The sequence below is a fragment of the Daphnia pulicaria genome, chromosome 8, assembly GCF_021234035.1.
Source record: "Daphnia pulicaria isolate SC F1-1A chromosome 8, SC_F0-13Bv2, whole genome shotgun sequence".
NCBI classification, from domain to species: domain Eukaryota; kingdom Metazoa; phylum Arthropoda; class Branchiopoda; order Diplostraca; family Daphniidae; genus Daphnia; species Daphnia pulicaria.
In genome coordinates this window covers 8,957,847-8,982,659 of record NC_060920.1, presented here as the reverse complement: position 1 = coordinate 8,982,659, position 24,813 = coordinate 8,957,847, and the positions used below count along the sequence as shown (strand labels likewise).

Genomic DNA, 24,813 nt, shown 5'->3' with positions numbered 1-24,813 from the left:
TTCCAGTTCGTCAGCTATCATTCCATCAACATCGACTATGTGCTACACCCATTTTGTCAAACTACCTTTCGGTAAGTCACGTCGGTAAGTTCGTCGGAAAGAATCACGATGGCAACGTCACAGCTATAATTAGCACAGCAAATTGACCCGAATGGATGGTGAAGTGAAATTCTGGTAAGATTGAACGTTAAAAAAAATTCGTGACGTGCAAGGTCGAAACGACGGCTCAAGTTAACTCAGTTTTTTTTTCCATCTCGAACAGCTACTGCTCTCTTGAACTCACTTATAATGGACGTGAAAGTAGTACATGCACGTAAACAGATCAATGTTGTAACCGCTGACGATTAGACGCGGTGCGTTGAATACAAGCTAATAAATAAAAGGCAATACATTGGATAGCGTTGTTTAAAAATAGCAGAAACAATTTTTATTTCAAGATACCTTTTCAAAGTTTTCATGATCACGATAATTCGTTAAAATGTAATCATTTATCTCCTTGTAAGAGTGACTTTGTGAGGTGAGTGATCCGACAAACCATGTCTATATATTCTCATCGTGTCCGAGGATTGGCAGTTCACCAACGACGGCAAACACGCAATGAAAATCCAGTTACGTATAGTACGAAAGATATCTGCTGGTATACATAAATACTTTGGCACCAAATAAGCATATAATTAATTAAAAATACAATTGAAAAGTTAAGCGCTATTTACAATCCGAGTACGGGTATAATGACTTATTATTAGTAAAACTGAAGAATTTTACATTTCATAAAGAAAAGGCCCCATAGTTCAAACAAACTTGTCGATAATTTAATATCTGATGATGATACAGGACCGCCCTTCTTTCCATACAATATAGAAATCATTAAATCAATGTGCGTTGTGACAACGTGATGGGCCGTTGAATGGAGTCAATAGAATTTGGTCGACTGCTGAGGTATGTGCGCAAGTCCTGAAAGTAAGAGATGGAAAATGTTGACGTTAAGATTTTATTTTTTTTTAAATAAGATTGTTTTCGCTCACCAATTTCTACAGTAAATCCCAGCTCTTTGAAGGAATGTGATTGAGGTTTGTTCCGCCAAAGAAAAAGTTGATATCGACTTGCGCAGTTTCGCTCTTCATTTTGTTGGTTTCTAGACGTTTGCCGTTGCGGGATGCGGATGTTGAACTCCAGTGGCGCTTAGAAACAGTCCGAAATAATCCGAAATTATGTTGATCTTGGACGATTATTGCTCAACCGTACCAGTAATTTAATCTCCGGTAGCTGAGCATGCAGCTGGCTTGTTTACGTGTACAACCAACGCATAGTCGAAATGTGGGTCCTGTTTGGATGGAATCTGTTAGTGTCCGTGAATCCTCAATTAACATCACCCACTAAAATGTTTTACCTGCCGGTTACAAAAGATGAACAGGAATTTGTTTCTGTCGATAAGGGGTTTTGACGGAGACGATAGTGTCCAGATCGTCGGTCATCCAAGGCTTTCCGGTTTCCTCTTGTCTGTTGAGCGAATGATAATATTGAACTCCAACGACGATGGGCTTGTCGATATCCGAATGGGTACAATAGTTTATGTGAGTAGATTCATTTTCCCGTTGAGTCCAATCTGCTGCTTCAGTTCTCTGTAATACGTTTGCATAATCAACAAATCATGTTTATAAAAAAAAAAAAAAAAAAAAAAAAAAAAACGAAAAAAGTTGCCAAACAGTTTTAAATTATAGTTTATAACTTACACGATAAGGTGATGATGCAGAGGCGTGATTGAGGTGCTCCGGAAACTGCTGTTCGTGAACTAAATGAAGATTATATTCCGATGTTATTCACTTCGAAATCTTAACAAGAACACGCTTTGAGGAATAGTTTCTTAAGTCACATAAGTTTCTCTCACAATGACTAAGTACAAAGTTTTCCGGAAGTTTCAATTCCAACGAAACGGTACTTTGCCATAGTATTAGGTTTGTGTCAATTTCTCAAAGCTGGATAGAGTAGAACCCTGACAGGCAAGTAAGACCTACCAGAATTACTATTAATGATGATATCGGGATCTTCATTATTATGTTGAAGCTCATCGCCCGCGTTAGCGTTGACAGTCATCGTCGTATCATTTATTCTATCCATTTTAATGGGATGATGACGTTCGTGGTTCGGTTGTTGATTTTGTCGCCGGAACCTGGCAGTCAGTCCTATGGCGATGCACACAATCAGGATCGTGGCAGACACGCCGCTAGCAATACCCAGAATCGAAGCCCAGTCCCTTGTCTCCATAATAACTGGACCGAAAGCAAAAACAACAAATTACCCACTACAGTGAACAAATGACTTATGATGAGGATAAATCAAAATAAGGAAACAAATCAGTTAACACCCTTGGGAAATTTAGGAAAGTGTTTATTCTTACCTGTTTGTTTGTCAGCGATTTTGATGGTGTATGCCTCCAAAGGGACAAGTGGCGACCTACCCCGTTGATTGAATGCCGAAACTTGAATGAAGAGCTTGATTCCGGATTCGAGGTTGCCGACGCGCAAATGCGGATACCGTCCGGATTTGTTGTAAAGGAGAACGGCCGACTGCGTATCGAAGATTTCGAATTGAAACAGTTGCGGGTGACCACCGTCGAATCCCGGCCGGCACCAAACTTCCACCGCCTCAGCCGTTTGATTCAACACCGAACAATTGCTCGGTGGATCCGGACGCACTGCAACACAACAGAACGTAATGTATTTCCCTATATCTTGATATTATTTCAGGCTGGAATTATTTGGGCTGCACCTCCGAGGAAAATGCGATAGACGCAAGGCTCCCGTTGCTCGCCAATCACGTTGCGCGCCCAGCAGATGAGGCTGCCGTAATCGCGATCCGATTGTGGCGAGTAGGAAATGACGCTCGTCCCGTCCCCCTCTGCACCTTCCTGTCGTTCGTGAAATTCGTTTAATATTATTTGGTTTTTTCACGTCTTATTATTCTGATCTATTGATGGAGAGCAAATGACACGAAAATATCTCGAAAGCACATATCAAGTCATGAGCGAGAATTCATTACTTGTCCAGTTTTACTTACATCAGTAGGGCTGGTTGTTTGAAACATTTGATTGTCCTGTAACTCGACGACGTCTGACAGGGAGGTATTAAACTCCCACCGGTGCGAATGGGCCTGTCCATTTTAATTAATTTTCATTTACTTTCATCATTTTAATGCAAATGCATATTGATACAAGGAGCTTTCATATTATACCGGTGGAATGGCGTCTGTTTGGCACTGGACGACGACCATTTCATGTTTGACCACTCCGTACAAGATTTTCTGACCTGGACGACAGACCGGCTGGACTGGACACGCACAAAGATAAATGGACAAGGACACATCGTCATGTTCCATATGATTTAAAATAAATAAAATAAAAAACAAAAAAGCAATTTTCAATTTGCCACTTACACATGACGCGAAGTTGGACGGTGTTGCTGACTCCACTGCCTTCGGTGTTGACCGCTGTGCAGGAATAGCGACCGGAATGAGAGCGAGAGACTCGCCGGATAACTAAACTTTGTTCCACAATGATAACCCCAGCAGCTGCGTTTTCTCGTATGGTCTGTCCCTAATTTTACATTGTTGATACTTTGAATTATTGGTATGATGTTTGTAAAAAAAATAACGCAAAATCAAGAGATAATTTAATAATGTTCTTAAGGTTAAATAATTCGTTTCCAAAAGTTAAATATAATACGAGACAAAACAGAATTTTAAAAAAATGTCGTTGACTATAGTCAAATCGTAACCTCATGAGTCCATAAGAAGCGCAGCGGTGGTGGATTGGAGCGAATGCGGCAATCAAAGTAGACGTCATTGCCCTCAGCTATCGAGTCCGGTTTCAGATTGCGTCCCAGTTCCAGTTCTGCCGTCGGAGCAACTACATCGAAACACAAAAAGCATTATGACCAACTATAACGACTACGACAGTTATTCCAAATTTAACAATGCATTTGCTACATTCTGAAATAGTTATAGAAGCGGATACATTTAGACATTTGCCACTCGTTTCGCCGCGAATGAATAGAATTGTCCCGATTGCGCTTATGTGCAACGCTATAAAGGGAGTGAGAGGAAGCGACCGAATTCTAGTCGTGGGAGATCCACTAATTAAAGTGTGATGTGCACGCCAGACAAGGCGTCGGCAAAAGGCGTCGGCTGGCAGAGGAGAGGACGGCATGCAGTCTATTGGTACGTGATGCGCTTGGATGGAGAGCTAATCACACGGGCATTAAACAGAGAGAATGTAGCATCAGCATCAGAGATTGTGCTGGCCTTGCGGCCATTTCGGTTTTATTACATGTATCACTGAAGCGGAAAAAGAGAGATCGATGGTTAAAGAGCGGGATTTAGTGAGGCGAGTAGTAATAGTACCGCCACACTCGAGTCTCCCATCGATTGACGTTATAGTAGCTATCTTTTCGAAAGCGTTTCTATTTCAATCATATAAAGGCTGAATTGTATAACGAGCCCAGAAAGTTGACGAGATTGTTTCCATCACGATCTTCCAGAACTTTTAGATGACAGGTGAGAAGAGTGGGAACACATGCCTGGCTGAACAGCGGCAATAATAAAGAAACTTTTTAGAGCCCAATTCTCAATTGTTGGGTCTATGATACGTCAGATAGAAGCGTGAAATGATAAGGGGGAAAGAGCAGCGAAAATAAACGGATGTTAAAGAAAGTTTTGTAAAGCAATGCAGCAGATCGAGTCAGGCACTTTCATGGAGAATTAGTTTTCGGGGAGATTCTTCGCCTTGCTTTAACCAACCATCTTTCCAATCCAATTCAGTGACATTACACAGAATGGGCTTAAAGATGATGAACGTCATATAGTGTCTCTGTACAGCAGATCTTATGTTCCTAAAGCTTTCGCTTTTCCTTGAAATTTGCTGTTGTTATTTTTCCTTGTACAGAAGCAGACGAAGTAGATTTAGAAATAGCACTGCAACACTAACGAGTTTGGCAGGAAGAGTGCCGGAAGGGGGGCAATATGAGCAAAAGCTATTCATCTATCGATTTTCCCAAAAGACGTGGCAGAATGTGTTGGTAAGATGCTACCTTATAATCATATTAAAATCTAACTTGAGCTCTTCTAAGGAGACTGCTAACGGTAATAAAATTAATAAATTCCAGAGGCGTTAGCGAAAAAGAAAAATTATAACGTCGATCCTTTAAACAATTGTACGATTGATATGTTAGAATCAAGTTTAGTTTTAAATTAATTGCGTTAGGCTAAGGCTAGAGATAAAGATGACATAATTGCCTTACAGTGTACGACGAGTTTCCGGCGGGTCTCGACGGAAGAAATGGTCCCATTATTTTCAATGCTGCCGTTTCTGACGGCCAAAACCGGATTGATGGCCAAGCAGATCAGTTCAGCATCATGGTCCTTGGCCGTAGGCATCAGCTTCAAGGTGCTCGTTGTGTTGCTACCGTCCATCGTTATCTTCATCATTTCATTTAGATGTCCACAAACAGAAAAGATAAGGGAATATTAGAAATATGATTTTGTGATGCGCTTAATTGTTTTTTGGAAAACAATGCTTCCGTCATTCATAAGCGACAGGACATCAAACATCTTCCGACAGATATATTCCAATCGTTAAAGAAATGCTATTCAACTTCCAGGAAAGGGAAAGATCAACCGAAAAAAAGCTGCTCGTATAACTTTAATCATGGAGCATTTCGTGTTTTTGTCCATAATACACTTGTGCATTGTTGCGTATGGATGAGACAAGTCTTATTTATTGGGAATGTCTGGGGAAATCTCTGTAAATTACCCGCTCCTTGGCTGGCTGCTGGATGGAGTGAAGATACCAGCGAACGTTGACGGAGGGACGAGATCCGCCAGTGATACATTCGAACGTGTAGGATTTGCCGACCGATAGTGGCTTTTCCACGCCGTTGATCAACACCCACAACGGCCGAACTGAAAGTGTGAAACGTTAAATTTGTAGTCATTAACTCTACCACAATATTGTCTTTATTATTAAAATACAATAAAAGAAAAATTATCAAATAAAATTATCTTTTTTTTTTTCAAAGAAGGCTCGGTTCGAATTTTGAAGGAGAGTTTGATTTTTTATCATTTTTACTTTCTATCGATATCTTATTATCGTAAGCATGCTGATTAGAAGAAAATGAAAATTAGACGTAGAAACTTGGACAAGTGTCGTCTGCTTTCGTCAGAAAGTCAGAGACAAAATTCAATATTGTTATAGAATTATTTGTTTTTAATAACCGTCATACTCCATGCTGTTTATCGGGTAATTATAACTAAGAATACAACTAGAATGATTGTGGGAACTATGGAAGAGTTAAAACTGTTCTAAATTTGTGTAATGTTAAATCCTGACTGCTAGCATTTATCATGTGATTGCCCTGTCGATGCATGGCAGTTTGTTGTACTATGTAACCATTCTCTTTTTTTGCAGATTTGAGCCCAGAGCCAGCCATCATAACCACAAACAATGTGCAATTTTTCTTGTGCAGGTGTTGGTAACCTGTCACCAGCAACAATCTCAGGATCATCGTTTGTGGGGTAATGATTTCATTTACTTTAATTGACCTGTTACCTACTAGATATTTAAATGATGCATGACTTGCATCAATGCAGAACATGTAAACCTGAAATTATCCCATTTATTCACAATTAGGTTTTACCCAACTCATTTTCAACTTTTCCTGACTTGCTGTTTCTGTCAATATTTTTTCACAATCAATTTTCTATTTCCATTTACAGTACCTACACAAAGTTTGGAAACACGGCGAGTATTTCCGCGCTTCTAACACGGCGGCTTACGGGCCAAAGTGTCTCCCTTTTTACGCGATAACTCACGTTTGAGTTATCGCAAAGCAAATTTTAAAAAATCTTCTTGGTGAGGAAAGAATTTCCTTTCACCATGATTTTTTGCAGATTTTAGTGAATTGAAGTTAATCCGCAAAAGAGTAGATATAAAGTTTGGAAACATCGGCGCGCTCGGTAAACCATCACATTTGAAAATATTTGAACTTTAATCACTTAAATCAAAGTCCAACAAGACAATTTTTTGACCTAAGAGCGACCTGCCACCGCAATAGCACCTCCTTGTTGCATTCTTAACAGCATTTCGAAGCTGAATCATTTAATGGCAAATAAAAAGTTTTCTGATTATTAGTTATCTAACAACGAATCAATTAATGAAACCGGACGGCACCGTTCGTCACAGTAAAAAGCTTAGGTGGGTAGGAATAAGGTGGAACTAAAACAAAGGATCCGAAGCTATGAGTTATGGGCTTCCTCTTCCTAGTTCAATAATTCAATGTCTTTGTCAGCGATTTTCTGGAATATTTTTTACATAGAAATTAATTTTATACAATCTGGACCTGGGTAATGTGGGGGGAATTTTCCTTTGTTATTAAATTCGTTGAAATTCAGAAATATTAACGGATAGAAACTTGACAAAATAGGAACTTCTTCGAGGTAAAATTCTGAAAACTAAGCCTTACGAAACAAAACTAAAAGTTGTGCTACGCTCGACTCTCACATTTGCCTAATTCGCTGGGATGGGGAGGAGATAAAAGTGAATTCCGCAGAGATTTTGAAAGACGTTAGTATTATTTTTCAAATAATACTGCATGATGCTGAATCGCAGTCGACATAACGGCCCTATTTTCTTTCTGTCCGCGTATGCTGCTGTGTCTCGAATCATCAAAGTCAAAACATCCTAGAAAAAAGTCCGCCAAAGACGAAAGTTGAGGGTTTCTGGTCCTTTTGACGTCCGACCGATCGCAGCTATAAACCCAACCCAAAAGTCAACAGTCTATTCTCGGTCTGAGATGAAAGAAAAAGAAGTCTACACTATACTTCTTTGTGGTCCGTCTTGGGATAGTAACGAGAACACGAAGGATTTCTGCCGGCACCGGAACGACTCCCCATATAATTTGTTCAAGTTTGACCATTTCTTCCACCATTTTTAGCTTTAGCATTCCAGATTTTTACTTCCGCGTTTATGCGACTGGCTCCAATGACCATCCTCGGTTCGTTGATGTTCAACTTTTGACTGCGTTTCTCTCTTATCATTTTATGGTCAGCAGCAGCAGCTAGTGACTTTTTCTAAATCCACCCAAAATCTTAAAATTTCCTCGATTCTCTTCACATTTTGTAGCTCTTGAGCCTTTACGCTTCGAGTGTGCAGCGGCACCAACAAGAATGAACAATTGCGGATGGCAACGGCACAGAAATAACATCATAAGTGGTTAGAAAAATGCACTGATTCTATCGAATCTATCTGAGTCAATATGACTTATCTCCTACTCTCTTTCTTGTTGCCCTTTGCGGGAGTCATATTGTCTATACATCTGAGTTTGTTTGATGATATCGCAGACCCTCAAATGGACACTCCAATCTCCAGCTGCTCTTTCTCTCCATTCTGGGCTTCTAGTTGTAATCTGCTGAGACGAAAGTTTGCCTGTTAAAAGAATAAAGATAACATGGCTGCGCGCAGAAGACTAGATTCTGGCTGAAAGCTTTGAACAATACAGCAGCACTCTTTCTTTAATCGCGGCCAATCTGATTTCACTTTCAGCGAGAGATGGATTTGCACTTTTTCGCTCTCTGACAAAAAATGAAAGACGTAAAGCTATCAGACTCTTAACACATCGCTCTCTCTCTCTATTGATATTTCTCGTTGCTTAAAACGTCTTCACTATAATATCGTTTTCCATTTTTATAGTTCTAAAGTAATTGTTCGTCATCTTAAAAAATGGGAAATATGGACATGGGAAATATGGACGGAACAAAATGTCTTGTGCGGATATTATAGAGGTTTCTGTCTTTTGTATATACGCGCAGTGAACAGTGTTCAACTATTGACGCAATAATGCAGCGAAAATTACCCCGAAAGAGAATACCCCGTGCCAAATATTTTGGCGTATCCATTTATTCCAATACGCTACCCATATTTAGATTAAGCATTTAGAAATTCTCTACTCTGTTGAAACGTATTGAAGCATCTGCTAATATGTTCTTTTCTCGTTTTTGGATAAGAAACGTCGATCTCCGTGCAATAGGGAAACGTAAAGCCATATCATGCAGTCCCGCGGGGCTCCTCATTTCCCTTCCACTCGTGTACACCGTATTGATGTCTTGATGGTGTGTTTAATCCCAGAATAAAGAAGCCATAACAAGAGAAAACCCCCACAGCCTTTTGGTTTCTCCATTGCCCATCGGCACCAAGCGCATTTGACTTTGAACCCCCATAAACACCTAAAGCGCCCATACAGTCAAATTGCGCACGCTGGCACACGGCCGATTCCCCTTTAACTCTTATACCAATGAAATATCAAAATGGGCAATTTCAGCCTAAAAGGCGATCAGCTCGTAAAGATTTAAAGATTATTGAAGGCCTGGCTTTTAACGAATAATACATGATGGCAAATTTTACGGTCGATTTATCACTGCGGAAGTCGATACTTTATGCAAAGCATTTTAGGTTTCGCACTGTTGCATCACACAGACCGTCGTAGTCAATTTGTCATTGCTAGGCTAGTACAATTATAAAAGGGAATAATCTGTTTTCACTTACGGTTGAGATCGAGTTGAACGCTGGACACAATCGTGTGCTGTGCATGTCTGGAATGATGAGACGATGAAGAATGCTGGTGTTTCGGGTTTTGCTTTTTGTACCCGTAAGATTGAACGGCAAAGGGCGGCGTATTGTTGTGGACACCGAAATAGTTGGACGCCTGGCATCGTAGAATGGCGTGCAAATGATGTCGTTCCAGTTGCGGGAACACTAGGATATTCTGGACGACATTCTCCGACGTGGCCATGTAAGTGTGGTCCACTAATATGTCGTTCAGCCACCAGCTCACCTCTGGACGTGGTCGACCTGTTTTCAACGAAACAGTAACAAGTTCAGCAATAAGTGGTCGCCAATTACCGAAAACATCCAATTAAGGAGCCAACTGGATTACCTCCAGTCACGATGCAGTTGAGCGAGAGTTGGTCTCCTTCGTCGTAAGGACCAATGACGGACGAGACTTGTCGGTTGTCTTCGATGATGCGGATTTTTTGCGGAGGCACTGAGTCATAACGAAACAATAGGAAACAATCTAGTTGACATTTCGATTTTTTTCATTATACACAATTGGGTCGTCAAGAGACGGAAACACATTCAAATGTGAAATTTTCTACTCTTGTCAGCTCCGATGGAATTCCATCGATTTCTCTTTTTGTCAGTAAATAATATTCCCCCCCCCCATGTTTTGGCTTGTTTATACATAATTGAGATTCTGATGGCAGGGTTCGTCGAATCGCACACAGAGAACAAAAAATTTAGTAGAGGAATAAGAAATCAATAAAGAATGGAGCAATATGTGCTGCTTACCGACAACCGTGAGCTGAACGAGAACGTTGCGCGTTGGTGAGCGACCAAAGTCAACTCTGCATCGATAGTCGCCCTCGTCAGGATCGCCCACATTGCTCAATAATAAAAGAGCGGGATGACTGTCGAATTGGAAATGAATTCGGCCGGCCGATGATTCTTGGCCGTGCTGCTGTTGTTGCTGCAACAAAAACATCTGGTTGTCGCGTTGAGTTTCTTGCTGCCGGTAGCTCTCTCGCGAACGCCGAGCGTCGTACCTATATGCATCAATGTTTTACTTCCTCAATTACATAAGATAGGCCTAATTTAATTTTTGCGTACCACATTTAATATTAAAACTTTCATTTCATTATTTGCCATAGTCTTAAAAAAGTAGGTTTATTCATTTATGCGATAGAATTTCGACTTACTTGTAAATAGGAAAGTCTGAGTTGTTTTTGTACCACAGGACGAGGTAAAGGGAGTCGAGAGTTGGCGGTGTAATGTCGCACGGCAATTCGGCTGTCCTCCCGCTCAATACCGACACCTTCTCCAGTTTAACTGCTACAAATAAAAATATGGCATATTGAATATTGGCAATCATTGCTCCTTTCGAACTGCATAATCTGTTTTTTTTTATAGACTTTCATTTGATTTGGTAAGCGTTGGATTGCTCGGTATAACGGAATATCGCTCTTCAAAATGTGAAATATAAATACTTTTGGGTGTGAATATGTTAAAATTCGTAGTAAAAGGAGCGAAATAAAAAAAAGAAGATGACGTGGGTGTTTTTCTGCCTTCCTTTCATCCTTGATATGAAAAAGCATATTAAGCATGAGCACCCTTCCATCAGATACCGGATACCATCCCTCCGTCGCCCTTTTGATGACGTCATGACGACGCGTTTGTATGTGTCACTTCTATTGTGATCCCCATAAATGAAAACATATATACGTATATTACTATGCGATGAAGCCGTCATTCTTCATTCACATAAAAAGACGCACGATTCACATTATTCAGTGTCAGTAAAATTACATTTAATCTACTCTCTCCTTCTGTAAACGCAGTCGGAAATTCCTAGCAGATCCTTTTCACCCCTTTTTAAAATCTGCTACAAATGATTTATGATTGCGAATGCCCTCTTTGTTTCTTTGATGATTGTATTCGTTTGTTCGCCGGTATTTTACTCGACACAGAAGCCATGAAAAAAAGGAAACCTTTAACGTTAGTGTACGTACAACATAGAGGAAAAAGAAAAAAAGCTAGAACTGCACATGGCCAAGCATTTTCGTTGTTTTCTTTTACGTCATGCAGTGTCCCACACACGGGGCATTTTGTGGAATATGTCACCCACCGCACAATGTATATTGGCAGGCTTATTTTATATGCGGTAGACGTTTTTATTCACCCCCCCCCCCCACCCCAGTGGTTTCGTGCGATTCCTGGTGTATTTCTGCACAAGAAAAACGGACGAACACCATCAGTCAACCAGCTGTCCGCTTTCCCAAACATCCAGCCAGCCTGGACCGTCGCCGTTATTTCTGTTTTCCATCCCGTGGTCTTGTCCTTTTTATGGATGACAATATCCCGCGGCGCACACACACACACACAATATGATTGGATGTCACAAAACAAGAGAGATGGAAGAATCACCAAAACTAGGAGCGCGGACAAGACGCATGATGGCGTCGTTATCATCACGCACGTCCGCTACATCTCTCCCACTCTAGCCTACATGTATAAATTTTCATCTTTCTAGGAGGAGGACGACGGGTCTGTTATTTATTGTTAAATAATTGAATAGAAGACAACATGTTTCCTCCCGATGTCGTCTGTGCGATAGGGTCGAGCAATTCGTCCAAATTGTCAGTAAATTCTCAAGAGGAATATAGTAGGCCCGCCGTCTCCAAGGTAACGGGAGCACGTCTTTTGTCGATTTGTGTTGTTGTCGCTATTGATTTGCTTTGGGGCTGAATCGCCTTTGATTAATTCGAAAGAGCGCAGAACATCGCGCACACTTTCGGATTACCAAAGAAGTTTGGCGAAGCACTTCAAAACAAGTTTGCCCGCCACCGATTGACAATAAGTCGAAGAGTACATGGACAAACTTGGCAATAGATTGCCAAGAGGCAAGAGCCAGTGAGTGTCCCAAACCAATGACACAATATATATAGCCTATGGTTATCCTATAGCAAGATTCAAGTTGCACGTTATAATGAAGTCTCTCAGCTTCTTGTGCAGAGTACATGTATACTTTGTATACATAGACGAGCAGTGTACGAAGTGTATTTACCTCGCCTTATAAAGAACTCGTCATGTTTGCGTCGTCACAAACAAGACAACCGAATCGACCAGTAGGATGGAACCGTATGTATAATTCACATCCTAGCGTATATGAAGGTTCGCTAGCTCGCTAATGACTGAATCATTATGATCTGGAGAAGCTTCTGACGTAGAGGAGAAATCATTTCGTAATTGCAGTCATCCTGCGCTCGTCACCATATCATCAGATGGATCATTCGGATTAATCGGATAATGTGTTGTCAGCTATAGTGATGACTATGTATAGTCTGCTCCGTTTATGGATGCGACTGACATAAATACACAGAACCGAGGTGAGATGGAGAGCAATACAAATTAATAATCTGCTCTTCTATGCGGAGTGGAAATGTAAAGCAGTCTTCCGGCTTTCCACTATACCACGAAAAGGCATTTGGAACGAAACTTGGAACGAAAAACTTCATTCACTACCATAAACAAATATAGCATTCAGGCTAAATCTTTCACAGACACGGATAATGTAAAAGCCAACATTTTTAACAGTGGCATTCTAAAAATAAAAGACAAACTTATTCACGTCCCATATTTTTCTCTTACGGTGCGAACAAATATTCATAAGCAGAGATTTTGTTAATGCACCCTACCGCAACTGCATATATTTCTTGGAATTATTTATTTTTATTATTTATTTTATTTGCAGCGCAACATACCCTTGAACGTGCGCCTTATCGATTTTCTTTTCAACTATTGTTTTCTCGTTGCCAAGAGCTCAATTCGCTTTACGACATAAATTGTCTCAGCACTGGCATCCATCAGTGATATAATGTCTGTTCGTAATACACACGCACATAAACTACTACTATACTACGTACGCTCTCTGTATTATCGCGGGCCAGCCAGAAACAGTGTGACAGGGTTGACGAGATAGCGCAGCACATCGTTCAATATCAATAGACAACTATTCGGCTTAATGAGAGACGGTGATGAGGAAAGAAGGTGAAGAGAATGAAAGTAGTCTCGAGGGAAATAATGGGATGAAAATAAGGATGACAATTATGGGAACCATCATCCATGCAATATCTATTATAAAAGAATATCAAGAAGAACTATATTGGAATGTCATTATGAAAAGAATCCGGTACAAATTCCTAACCCCGAGGTTTGATTACTGGAAACGTATTGATTGCAAACCAAATCGCGCTGACTATGGAATCTGAATAACAACTGTCGTCCGCATCATTGTGTAAACTATCTCAACAGTTTAGAGTCAATAAAAAATAGAAGGAGAATTGGGACTGAAATTTTCAGAAAATAAATCAGTTTGATCAGTTTACCAATTTGTCACATTTACAGCACATTAGTTCTGAGAAACACGGTGAACCAGCAGCAGCATTTCCGTTGAAGTAGAGAGTCTCTTAATGAAGGAACATAAAAATTTTTGTTTTGTTCAAGAAGTGTCTTGAAATCACTCCCCACTTGTTTTCATTAAGACAAGCGCTTAAATTGGATTTGATAAGAAGCGCACCAATGAAATAAGATAGTACCGGGTTACCAAACGACTCTTTTTTGTTATGAATGAAACGACCACGTACTAGTTCACTCTACACTGATCTTATTTCTGTTTCCATTCTTCCTCAAAGAGAAAAAATTAGAAACAATAAAACATGGAGTCGCCGAAATTGACATAATTTGCTATCTCTCAACAGCAATCCGCGGAAATCTTTCGTTTAAGTGATTTTATCCCTACAGGACATTTTCCTACAGCACAGTGTCTCCATGGTCCACCCAGGATACAGCACAATATTTATACTGGTACTTGGTACGTGCCTTTCGCTGGCTTTTCTGTCCTGCCAACTTGAACACAGAACTCTACTCATTTCCCGGATTTATCTCGTCTTTTTCTTTACTTTAGCGCTAGATCTCCTGTTATAATCTAAAGTGAAAATATAAGGAAAACATCACGCGCTCTACGTGCCCTATTGATCGTGATGCCGTGTTTAAAAGGCGTCCATTGTCGTCAGCTCCTATAGTAGCCGTCGTTGTCACTTTCTTCTCATATTATATGTCCGCTGTGAGTGGTTGTCAGTGAGTGTTGAAAAATGCGTCATCACTCATCACCTATTCAATCAATAAATCAGGTTTCAGAAAATGGGAAGTAGTGCTGGCTGAACTCATCAGACATTCAAAGGTTATGTTCTAGGCATCTCAGAATTAAGGCTTAATAACAAGAATGAAACGGACTTGGCAGAAACGTTTAACGATGAGCTCAAACGATCAGAAAATTTCTAATTAGATAATAATTCCATTGACAGAAAATTAGAAAGGTGACAGTTATCCCGAGGGTGACAGACATTAGCTGATGAGATGCACAATTAATAAATAGTAATGAAAACAGATGCTCCCGTAACTAAAATATTCCTTACAATTATTTAGTCCAATAAAAAATTATGGCGCAAGGGTGGAGGAGCGGTAGCATGGTCTATGCTGCTGCTGCTGTAGCACTGGTCTTGTTGCAACACACTATACGGTTTTAGAACTATGCATCAGAAACTCTTATTCCAACGAATAGAAGTTTAGCAAAAATGTAAAAACACAGCCCGGCGTCCAAAGTAACGAAGATCGTTATCTCTCTCTTTTCTATTCAACGGCTTCTTTTCCATTTGCTCTTTGTACTAAAATCTTTTTTCTGATAGGACGATGATGTGGGTAGATTTAGATCTCCTCTTCGTCTACTGAATATAAGTATTCTAATTCTGAGCAAACGACTTGAAAAAGTGCCGATGGCTACTAATTAGAGGAACCAACGTCACCGTCTATTAGAAACGGCTCATTAGCCAAGTTTCGTCAAGAAATGAAGAATAAAGACAGTGTAAGCAGCAGTACTGTATCGCGCCCAGTTCTAAGTTTGTAGGCCAGATACAAAATCTCAGCTGAATCTTGGGCCCAAAAAATCAAGAGCCTCATTCAGCTGAGAATAAAAGCTTCCGGATCCGAACGATTCGTATGATAAGCGCATCGCATCGTTGTAACAATAGACAGAGAACGGGGGTTTATCAAAGAACTTACAATCGTCATCCTCGGTGGCGACAACAGCGACCAGGACGGCCATGACAAACTGGGCAAGAATCATTGATCTTTGTCCATGTCGATCCATCATCGATGTCAGTCAATTGTTGATGAAAACGGGAGTCTATGCGGTAAAGTTGCAGCAGCAGTTGTAGAAGTTCCTTGTCTTGCGGTGACAGACCAATAAGAGGATGATGATGATTGATTATAGACTGGGACGAATCTGACCCCAGATCTGAAATCCGCCGGCTGAATGGATATTAGGCAAGAGGATATCAGCCTAATGCAAATATAAAGAAAGGGAAGAAAAGACAATGATTAATGAAGTCGCTGCTGCACTCATTCTCAATTCGATAACTATTTTCGTATTCATTTACAAAGACTAAAAATAGTTCAGGTCCGCTGTCGTCGGTGGATTAGATTTTTCCCAAAACTCTTGCAATTCGTCACAACATACCGTACTGTACCGTTCCATACCGTTCATCGCCAAGGTATTTGGCTATTTGCTAACGCTGAATGGTAATTGCAAATAATGGCAGATCTAAAGCGCATCCGTGTTCCTTCCAAATTACGTCAAAAGTTATTGCCATTTGAATTCCATGGGTCCCACACAGAGTCAGCCGGAGCATGCGAGAAATGAAAACGGAATTTCTGCTGCCAACTTTGGCCTCTTATTATAGAATGCCAGTGAATCAATAATCAGCCCAGAATCATCACGATCACGAATTGCGATGTCAACTAGCCGTTTGGACTTGGACACGATTCTATATCATGTCATGACTTTGCTCGCCATGTCATTGGAATTTGCTCCCAGCACTGCTGTCTGTTTTATTGTTGTTTGTCAGTTCCATTTTAGTTTGTGCCTGTTGTAGATGCAGTCCAGCTCTTTTCTCAGGATGTTATTGCCATCAAAAGTTGGACAGAATAAGTTCACGCTATTTTCCGCTTTCCAATGACTTGGATCAAATATCTTCGTCGAAAATAATCATATTAGTTACCAGCTGTTTTGTCCCATAATTTGATGCAGATTGATACTTTTGCCCGTCATCATTTTCGCTAATCGAACGATGTCGCGCTGTCTGTCGTCGTTCCCTCCTTCTCCTAAAATAACAAATGTTGTTTGAATGTTTAATGGACGCAGAAGACATGTCCGAATTTGCAACGCTTAACTTGTCATCCTCTTCTTCGTTTACTACGGTTTATTATTCTCTGCGTTTCAGTAACTGTCGCTCGTTTTCTTCCAAGTGCGGACACTCATTTAGCGCGTTGCTTAACTCGATGGGATGTGTCGCCCCTTCCATTTCTTCTCGCCCGTAAAGAGTGTGGCAGATAGTCGGAAATAAAATAAGAGAGTGGAAACGCTCACGCTCGTGGCTCCCGCTACACCCGCCCATGAACTTGAAGCTGTTAGCCAACACGGGGGACTCAAGGCGAAGACGAGGGAGGCAAACCCGGTGACGATAATGACGGCCACCCTTTTGTGTGGATTGCCATGCAGATGTCCAGCACCGTGGACTACCCAAGTTCCTCGACAGATATTATGCGCATATAGTGGACTCTATGGTTAACGCCAATAGACGAGGAGAATGAGCCTCTGCTGCTGGTTCCAACAGAACCAACAATTTTGTTCCAATTTATTCAAACGACCCAGTCCGGGAAAAGAAAAAAAGGAGCCGGAGGAACGGAATAGTCGACGAGAAAGAAGAAAAAGGTGGATCGTAAATAAAGGACTTTAATGTATTGAAATAGATGACAGGGCGGCGGATAACCCCTGACGATTTACAGGAACCCATTTCAAGCATTTCAAGAGAAAGAAACAGAGGCATTCAGCACAGATGGTTATATAACACATCGTCCCGTTTGTATTCAACGGGCGATATGGAGACACCGCTGTGCTGGACTGAATGCCTAAATCGACCACGGCCCCGCGGGTTATTCTTGATCTCATTTCTGGATCCAATTTGTTCATAGAAAATGCTGGAATCCCTCATTAAAGAAGAAATCGTACCGTGATGCCTAAACAGCCGCAATCTTATAGACACTTTTTAAACTAATCAGCAGAGGAATAACTTGTATTGATCATTGCGTGCTGCTACTTGCTGTGCCTCTTTAGCTCCGTCATTATAATCCAAGTCCTTCAACTTCAGCTCAATTTCTTATTAGTAACAGTCAAGTTTGCCATAGTGTCGTGTATAGTACGGAAGGTGTCATGCTAAACCATCGGACATGCGTTACATTTTAGGACCGTGGAGCTAAAACATATTAAAGCGGAGGAACGTGACTTGGTGGCGCTCTCGGCGTTCCAAACACGATGGCAATAATGGGGCGACAACAGCCAACCAGTCGACGGACATGTACATAATAACGCCGCCTGTACAACAACTTTTTTGTTTCTGATTCTGTTTTTTCTTTTACACGAAGGAGCAAATGTCCACGGCCGGCACTCGAAATTGGAAGAGTCGAAGAAATCGATTTCTTGAAAAGATTCGCCAGTTGTTGTTCTCCTATTGCCGTTGTAGGGGCCACACGGGCCAGTCTGCAGTCTGTTGTGTAAAGACCGTAAGTCACGCGGAATCGAACTTGCTGAAAGTGGGTGGCACCGACCGACCCCCCAGCAGGCCAGCAGGTTCACGAGAAAATTGCTGCCGTCGTCTGGGTCCACTGGTGGGCCCAACTCAGAGCAGAAATAAGAAGAAAAGAGAAAGGCGCGGACGCCATTGCTTATTGAACGCGAGCTAAATGGATCAGCAGCAGCAGATCGGCGTCAAAGGAGTCAAAATAAAGTCAGAATGTGCTGGACTGCTATACATAATAAGTCGCAGCAACGTACTCGCAATTGCTATACAGCACTCGCTTATTCGCCAAGCAACTCGCAGAGTCACAGCATGCAGCAGTTAATGACATTAGACCAGAGTCACTAAAGCCCCAGCGCGTGTAGGCGATGTTGTCAGATCGAGTCACTGATGGGAATATTAGTTGACACGGAAAGACGAAAAAGAAGAGGAATGAAACAGAAAAGATCAGTTATTCGTATAAACTAAGAGCGATGATCAAGGCCGAGTTGAATAAGGAAAAGGCAAAGTGATATAAGGACCGAGAGAATTTATTAAAAGGCTGTAGTACTGTATTAGGCAGCAGAGTGTGTACATACCTTACGAGTGAACTTTTGACGATGTGTATATAGTGGCTTTCAATTTCCGAGAACCTCTCTAATCGAAACCTGAGCTAGTAAGGAAGCAACAAGCCGGCAACGTGTTTGAAACTTGTGAGTCGATCATCGGAAATCGAAAAGTCCTCTATCAGAGTACAAGCACCAAAACTTTTCAGCTCACCGCTGGCGTCCATTTCCAACTGCCTTCAACTTGTAGTCTATTTTTTTGCGAGCAACTAATCGACTTCTGCCTTGAATGTTGTCTCATTCAAAGCTTCCCATTCTGATTCTCTTTTCGAACAGCCCCACTTCTTCGACTCAAGTTGATATCCTAAACCCCACAATTCATTCTGAAAAAGAAACAAGGTTGTAGTTATTACACTGCGCAAAGTGCGGACACGTGATGTAGTTTTGCTGCACGACGTCTGGCGGTTGACGGCCAACTGATCGGGACCAGCCCCCGTCACGCCTTTTAAACCCTCTGTTCCTGTAGTGTACCACCTCCTGCTTGGCATGTTATTTTGATTCCCCCCACCCCACCCTATAGATCCGGCGCAAGCTGAACGGCGTGGCTCCGTATGGTCTAAAGAGCCCTGGAAATGGATATACTATACCCGCCATAGCGTTAAGAATGCATGTACACCCAGTGTAAGCTCGGTTCGATCCCCCGTCCGTATATGAAAAGGTTCTGCATTATTTTGTTTGATTCTGTATGGGAGTTGCCTTGGAACAAGCCAGCTCTGCCAGCAGTATATTCTCTCATCTGATTGTTAAATTCTTAATAATAATAGAGCAATCTTTTATGATGATACGTCTTCGTCAAGAAGGAGATAGACATACACATGTCTTTGGTTTGTGGATATGGGCATTGCATATCCAGCCTTTTGAAGTCGACGTCATTTCATGAAATGCAGTCGATGACGAATGAATGCCGTGTTCGCTTTTCGGACGATGAGATTGACAATAAGACTCACATCACGAAGAAACGAAAATGAGGGGTCGTCTTTTTGTGCGTGAATTGAAATGGTTGGCAATCTGCTTTCAATGTTTTAAATTACATAGGTCGCCAGGCATGATGATGTGCATATGCGTCGACATAATAGTGCTTCGTTTTACATGCATGCTGCATGGTGCTTTGATGACATATAGGTTGTTCTTCGTCTCTCTCCGAAAACAATGGCCACAACCGACAATGAGAGAGCCCAGATGAGCGGAGAAATATAGAAGCAGGTATGGTAGTAGTAGTATACTATGGGTCGGTAGCGGCATGAACACAGTCCTGAGTATGTTGTATGTATAGCGAGCGATGGATTTGAAAATGAGAAAGGCGGGCTGGGTTGTGCAGTTTCGCCGTCGTCTATATCGGAATTCGATGAACTTCACGATTCAGTTTGAGGTGCAACGAGTCACGTACACACTGTAGATGTATGGTGCCCTACACCGGTATCCGTTTTGGGACCATTTCAAGTCGAAATTCAACGCCCAAGAATCAGCACTTGCTCGCTATTCTCGCTGGAATCCGGAATAAATCTACACCGTGGAATTTTCCGGTTTTAATGACGGGCGGAAATAGCTGGCATCACAACTGCTAATGCCCTTGTGTTTTTGTTGTCGTCCAGCATATTGTTGGTTGATTATTTCGTCAATAACATAGTGCAGCGGGAGGAAGGGTCTCTGACCTTCAACGACCAATAACGGCGGCACGCGCATAGAAAATGGATCCCGATCCAACAGGAAAAGTATTATAGTCCCGCTCTCCCTATGATTTGAATTGGGCCCATCTATTAACGTAATTTAGTGATTTCTATTATACGCTTATTGCTTATACCCGCACGGGTCGTCCAAAAGTCCAAAAGTTTATGCCCTCGTCTTATTTATACCGGGCATCCTTTGATGCTTGATGCTTCCCCTTCCGCACGCCATTATGTAAGTTTTATAAGCTTATTTTCCGAAAGAGAGTCAAAAAATAAAAATAAAATAAGTCTGGCCGAAATAACGGGAAAATAAGAGACTTTTCTGCTTATGGGGTGACATGGAAGCTATTTATATCCGCGTCCATCAAGCGTATTATATGGGCTATCCTGCTGCTCCTGCTGCTATCGTATATAGCTTTTTATTACTCGCGACTTTTGTTATTGTTTCTTTCGTTCGTGTTACGGCCGTTCGAGAGCAGACAGTAGGATCGTAGCAAAAAAGAGGCGTTTCCTTTCATTCTTCCGAATTTTCCTTTTGAGTTATTTCTTTTTCCCGCTTCTTTTTATTCCCTTTTAGACTTTGTCGTCTTCCGTGTTTTGTTTTGTGTCTGGTACGGGTTTCCCTATTTTTGCTTTTTAACCAATCCGAGAGAGGAGAATGCCTTGTGATCCTTTTGTTGTCCCGTTTAGAGTTGAGACACAATGTCCTTTTTTCGACATCGATAGGTTTGTAGAATAGGCCTTTATATGTCGGTGACACGGTCGTCGAAAGAAAAATCACGCGACTCAGTTGACGACGCCACGAATTTGCCCTTTTCCAACCAGTTGGCAAACAGCTGCTCTGTGCCATATAGTATACACAAAGTGAATGGCAAAAGAGACGACAATGTACGACAGCGTCGACTGTTCCCTTCGACCTAAAAAATACAAAAAAAATAAAAAAAAACGTTGGCTGCATCATAACTACTACAATATAACAAAAGAGCCTATATAATATGTACGCACTGCTGGCGATCGGGATCTGACCCCTTCCTTAGATTGTTGTGTTTCATCAACGTCTACACAGCAGGCCATCATAGTCCGCCGTACATGCTGTATGTAATAGGTTCGTTAAATCGCTTTTGATAAGCCATTATTGGCCATCAGCGACCATCATATAATATAGAGGAGTCAGTATATATCATGGCGCCACGCGCATTCTTTTTATACGCGAAGCCATAACAAAGCGCAGGGCAGCACATACGGGAAATGTGAAGAGAAAAAGAAATGGAAAAGAACTGGATTATATGGCATATAGTCTACTATAGAATAGCTGCTGCACTGAACTCCGGTAGTGTGTCGTGCTAGATGATAGAAGATATGGGCACCAGAGTGTAGCTTATATGGCCTACAGCGTATTATGGACACTAAACGTACCGTAGATAACCTATGGCACATTGTGGAATTTGATGCGTGTCCATATTTCAATAGCCTACATATACAGAGTGCACACGCTGCCGACTGAGTTGAATTACGCGGCTATTTACGGTCGGGACTATATGCATGCTCGGTGTCGTGCAGGGAAGGTCTGGAGATTAGGTGAACTCCGGTATAGTCACAAAACATGTACCTCCTGTCAGATAACTAGATGAAAACAATCCCATATAGCGCAGCATATTCATTATTCAAGTGGATAGGGTTTCAGCTGGATGCGGAAATCATTAGCCTAATCCTAATCATCAGCCCCGCGCTGCTGTCTAGCTTTTAAATATTTAATGTTTCTCTATAGGACTCAAATTGCCTCAGACTTCTTTTCCGGTGTGTATGATGTAAGTTTCCATTCTCCATTCAGCTTCATCACTCATAAAATTAGTTAGAATTCAAAGCATTTGTCAAATTAATCACGCGCGAATTACGGATTCGTATTGAGCAATTCGCCTCAAAATAGTTTCTTTTTGTGTATGGACATTGAACATTGAAAGCAAAGTGTTGAATTGACGCAGCAGACATTCAAGCTCATTTAAAGAAGGAGCAATAAGTTGGGAATACTGCTGATTGCCCTTGATTCATCTTTAAATTGTATCACTCGGAGAGTTATGTTTCAAAAGGCACAATTTCGGGGCCGGCACACGTCGTCGACAACATTATCTTCTCCCGATCTGGCAATGACTGATGCTAGAATTTAGCGACATCTTAAAAAAAAAGACATACAAAATACTTTATAGTTAAAACACAAAAGTTTGTCATTATAGTCAAAGTTAATCAAACCTTTTCGTGACCGAATGAGATACAGGAAATATACAGTGTCAACCGACGAGCGAATTATTTCTGCATATCGGATGAGATGGAGCGTCACGTAACGTCACGTAGTCCATTCCGCGTCCAATACGAAAACCGATCCAACTAAATGATTTGCCAGATTTGGAATATTGATAACATCCGTAAAGGTGTTTATTCAAATATCGCCCGTGGTTGAGGTAGTGCGCATGTGATGCTCCTCTCTTCGCGCCGACCCATCGCTACAGCTCGCTGATTTGAGTTTGGCTATAGGGGTATAAATTTCGAATGAATTATTTGCGCTTCTTAATGGAGTTGGGATTTAGAATTTTACCGAGAAAAAATGTGTCCGCCATCCACAATTGTGAAACGACGGTTGAATTTCTGTCGATGAGGCGCTTGAACGGAGATCTCCTCCAATGTACTACACTCACTCGGACGATAATTTTGGCCGTTGATGCGACCGACGGACAACCGAGACTGGCATATCGCGATCCGAGTCGAAAGGTTTCTCAACATCGCAATGGCTGCGATAATTTCGTGTAGTTATGGAATTATATTCATATGGGTTGTTCCTATCAGTTTCTTCAGTTTTCTATAACAGATGTGCAATTAAAAATGTAGCCGCATTTCGACTGAATGAAAGAAACCCTAAATTTTGCAATTTACCTGTTCGATTGGAGTCGTTGAGATGCGACTCCGCTGTTCCTGCACTAATTGACGAAACCGAAATATAGCAATACATCAGAAGTTTCTTATCTTATTCCTTATTATATAAAAGCCTGACTTACCAGAATTACTATTAATGATGATATCGGGATCGTCGTTGTTGTGCTGATCGACGGGATTCGTTGTTATTTTCAGATTAGATAACCTGTTGTCGGTTTTATTTGGATGATGGCCATCTTGACTTTGACGGTGGGACCTGTACGTTACAGCAATGGCAAAGTACACAATAAGGATCGCAGCGGAGATGCCACCAGTAATACCCAAAATAGAAGCCCAATCTGTCGTCTCCATTATGACTAAAAATAAACAGAAGAATGAGAGATGATTAATGAACTAGCGATAAACAGAAGAGAAGACATTAAGCTTGAGGGGATGAAACAGACCATTTAATGAGCAAACATTGATCGCCACATGGGAAATCTAAGAAAAAGCTTCTGCACTATTCGAGACGATGCTGAGATCTATAGGGTCAGAACTTTTATACAGGAAGAGCCATCAAAGTGGATTTCGTTCTCTGTTGATGGTCTCCGAAGCTCATGTTTTTATAAGGCACTTGGGTACCACAAACGATCAAAAATTATGCAATACTGCGTTTAAACTTGTGATATAACACAGCCCAACAGAAAAGTTGGCGAACTCAATTTGAGACTCTTCAAATCTGACTTTGTCAATAATAATACTTTGTGAGCTGCAGTACACAGAGTAAACTTTCAAGTTTTTTTTTTTTTGTGTGGGTGTGTGTGTTTCAGCAGTCTAACTACTTGAATACATTACGAACCGTAAACGAAAAAGAGAAAAGCCTAACTTCGATACCTTATATCGTTTTTTTTTTTTTTAGATTGTTCAAATGCTATACGAATTGCAAAGATTGCATGTTATAGTTCCTCCTTATTGGCTTCTTACCTGTTTGTTTGTCAGCGATTTTGATGGTGTATGCCTCCAAAGGGACAAGTGGTGACCTACCCCGTTGATTGAATGCCGAAACTTGAATGAAGAGCTTGATTCCGGATTCGAGGTTGCCGACGCGCAAATGCGGATACCGTCCGGATTTGTTGTAAAGGAGAACGGCCGACTGCGTATCGAAGATTTCGAATTGAAACAGTTGCGGGTGACCACCGTCGAATCCCGGCCGGCACCAAACTTCCACCGCCTCAGCCGTTTGATTCAACACCGAACAATTGCTCGGTGGATCCGGACGCACTGCAACACAACAGAACGTAATGTATTTCCCTATATCTTGATATTATTTCAGGCTGGAATTA

General features: G+C 41.3%; 3 protein-coding genes and 1 long non-coding RNA gene across 4 annotated transcripts in view; 1 reads left to right on the top strand and 3 right to left on the bottom strand.

Annotated features, from left to right (window-relative positions):
* LOC124310854 (tyrosine-protein phosphatase 99A-like) overlaps positions 1-24,813 on the bottom strand; it is a 691,797-nt gene that overhangs the window by 277,410 nt on the left and 389,574 nt on the right. The gene's annotated exons all lie outside the window — the stretch shown is intronic.
* Positions 779-15,983, bottom strand: LOC124310924 (protein turtle homolog A-like). Its single transcript, XM_046775084.1, has 18 exons — positions 15,722-15,983; positions 10,804-10,936; positions 10,397-10,650; positions 9,984-10,091; positions 9,593-9,898; positions 5,807-5,955; positions 5,295-5,472; positions 3,774-3,904; positions 3,433-3,592; positions 3,232-3,326; positions 3,058-3,150; positions 2,770-2,908; positions 2,399-2,695; positions 2,016-2,270; positions 1,734-1,792; positions 1,391-1,622; positions 1,026-1,324; positions 779-954 (listed from the first exon to the last, which is right to left on the bottom strand). The coding sequence occupies exons 1-16, from the start codon at positions 15,810-15,812 to the stop codon at positions 1,398-1,400; spliced, it is 2,673 nt and encodes an 890-aa protein (XP_046631040.1). The 5' UTR covers positions 15,813-15,983; the 3' UTR covers positions 779-954; positions 1,026-1,324; positions 1,391-1,397.
* The window catches only part of LOC124311749, a 22,754-nt gene continuing 4,207 nt past the window's right edge, over positions 6,267-24,813 (top strand). The window contains exons 1-3 of the long non-coding RNA XR_006910200.1: positions 6,267-6,292; positions 6,461-6,562; positions 18,312-18,314. This is a non-coding gene — a long non-coding RNA (uncharacterized LOC124311749). The remainder of the gene's footprint in view (positions 6,293-6,460; positions 6,563-18,311; positions 18,315-24,813) is intronic.
* Positions 22,491-24,813, bottom strand: part of LOC124310934 (hemicentin-1-like) — a 16,366-nt gene continuing 14,043 nt past the window's right edge. Inside the window, exons 14-19 of the mRNA XM_046775109.1 lie at positions 24,455-24,751; positions 23,614-23,847; positions 23,492-23,535; positions 23,157-23,417; positions 22,814-23,089; positions 22,491-22,737 (exon numbers count right to left, since the gene is read on the bottom strand). Of these exons, the coding sequence (XP_046631065.1) occupies positions 23,253-23,417; positions 23,492-23,535; positions 23,614-23,847; positions 24,455-24,751 (740 nt within the window). The 3' untranslated portion in view covers positions 22,491-22,737; positions 22,814-23,089; positions 23,157-23,252. The remainder of the gene's footprint in view (positions 22,738-22,813; positions 23,090-23,156; positions 23,418-23,491; positions 23,536-23,613; positions 23,848-24,454; positions 24,752-24,813) is intronic.

Excerpts from the sequence above, each read along its gene's own strand:
- LOC124310924 (XM_046775084.1), bottom strand. The coding sequence starts at position 15,812 with ATGATGGATCGACATGGACAAAGATCAATGATTCTTGCCCAGTTTGTC. Across the intron at positions 10,651-10,803 it reads TCAGACTTTCCTATTTACAA|GTACGACGCTCGGCGTTCGC; the intron begins GTAAGTCGAAAT and ends TGATGCATATAG. Across the intron at positions 2,271-2,398 it reads AATCGCTGACAAACAAACAG|TTATTATGGAGACAAGGGAC; the intron begins GTAAGAATAAAC and ends CTTTCGGTCCAG.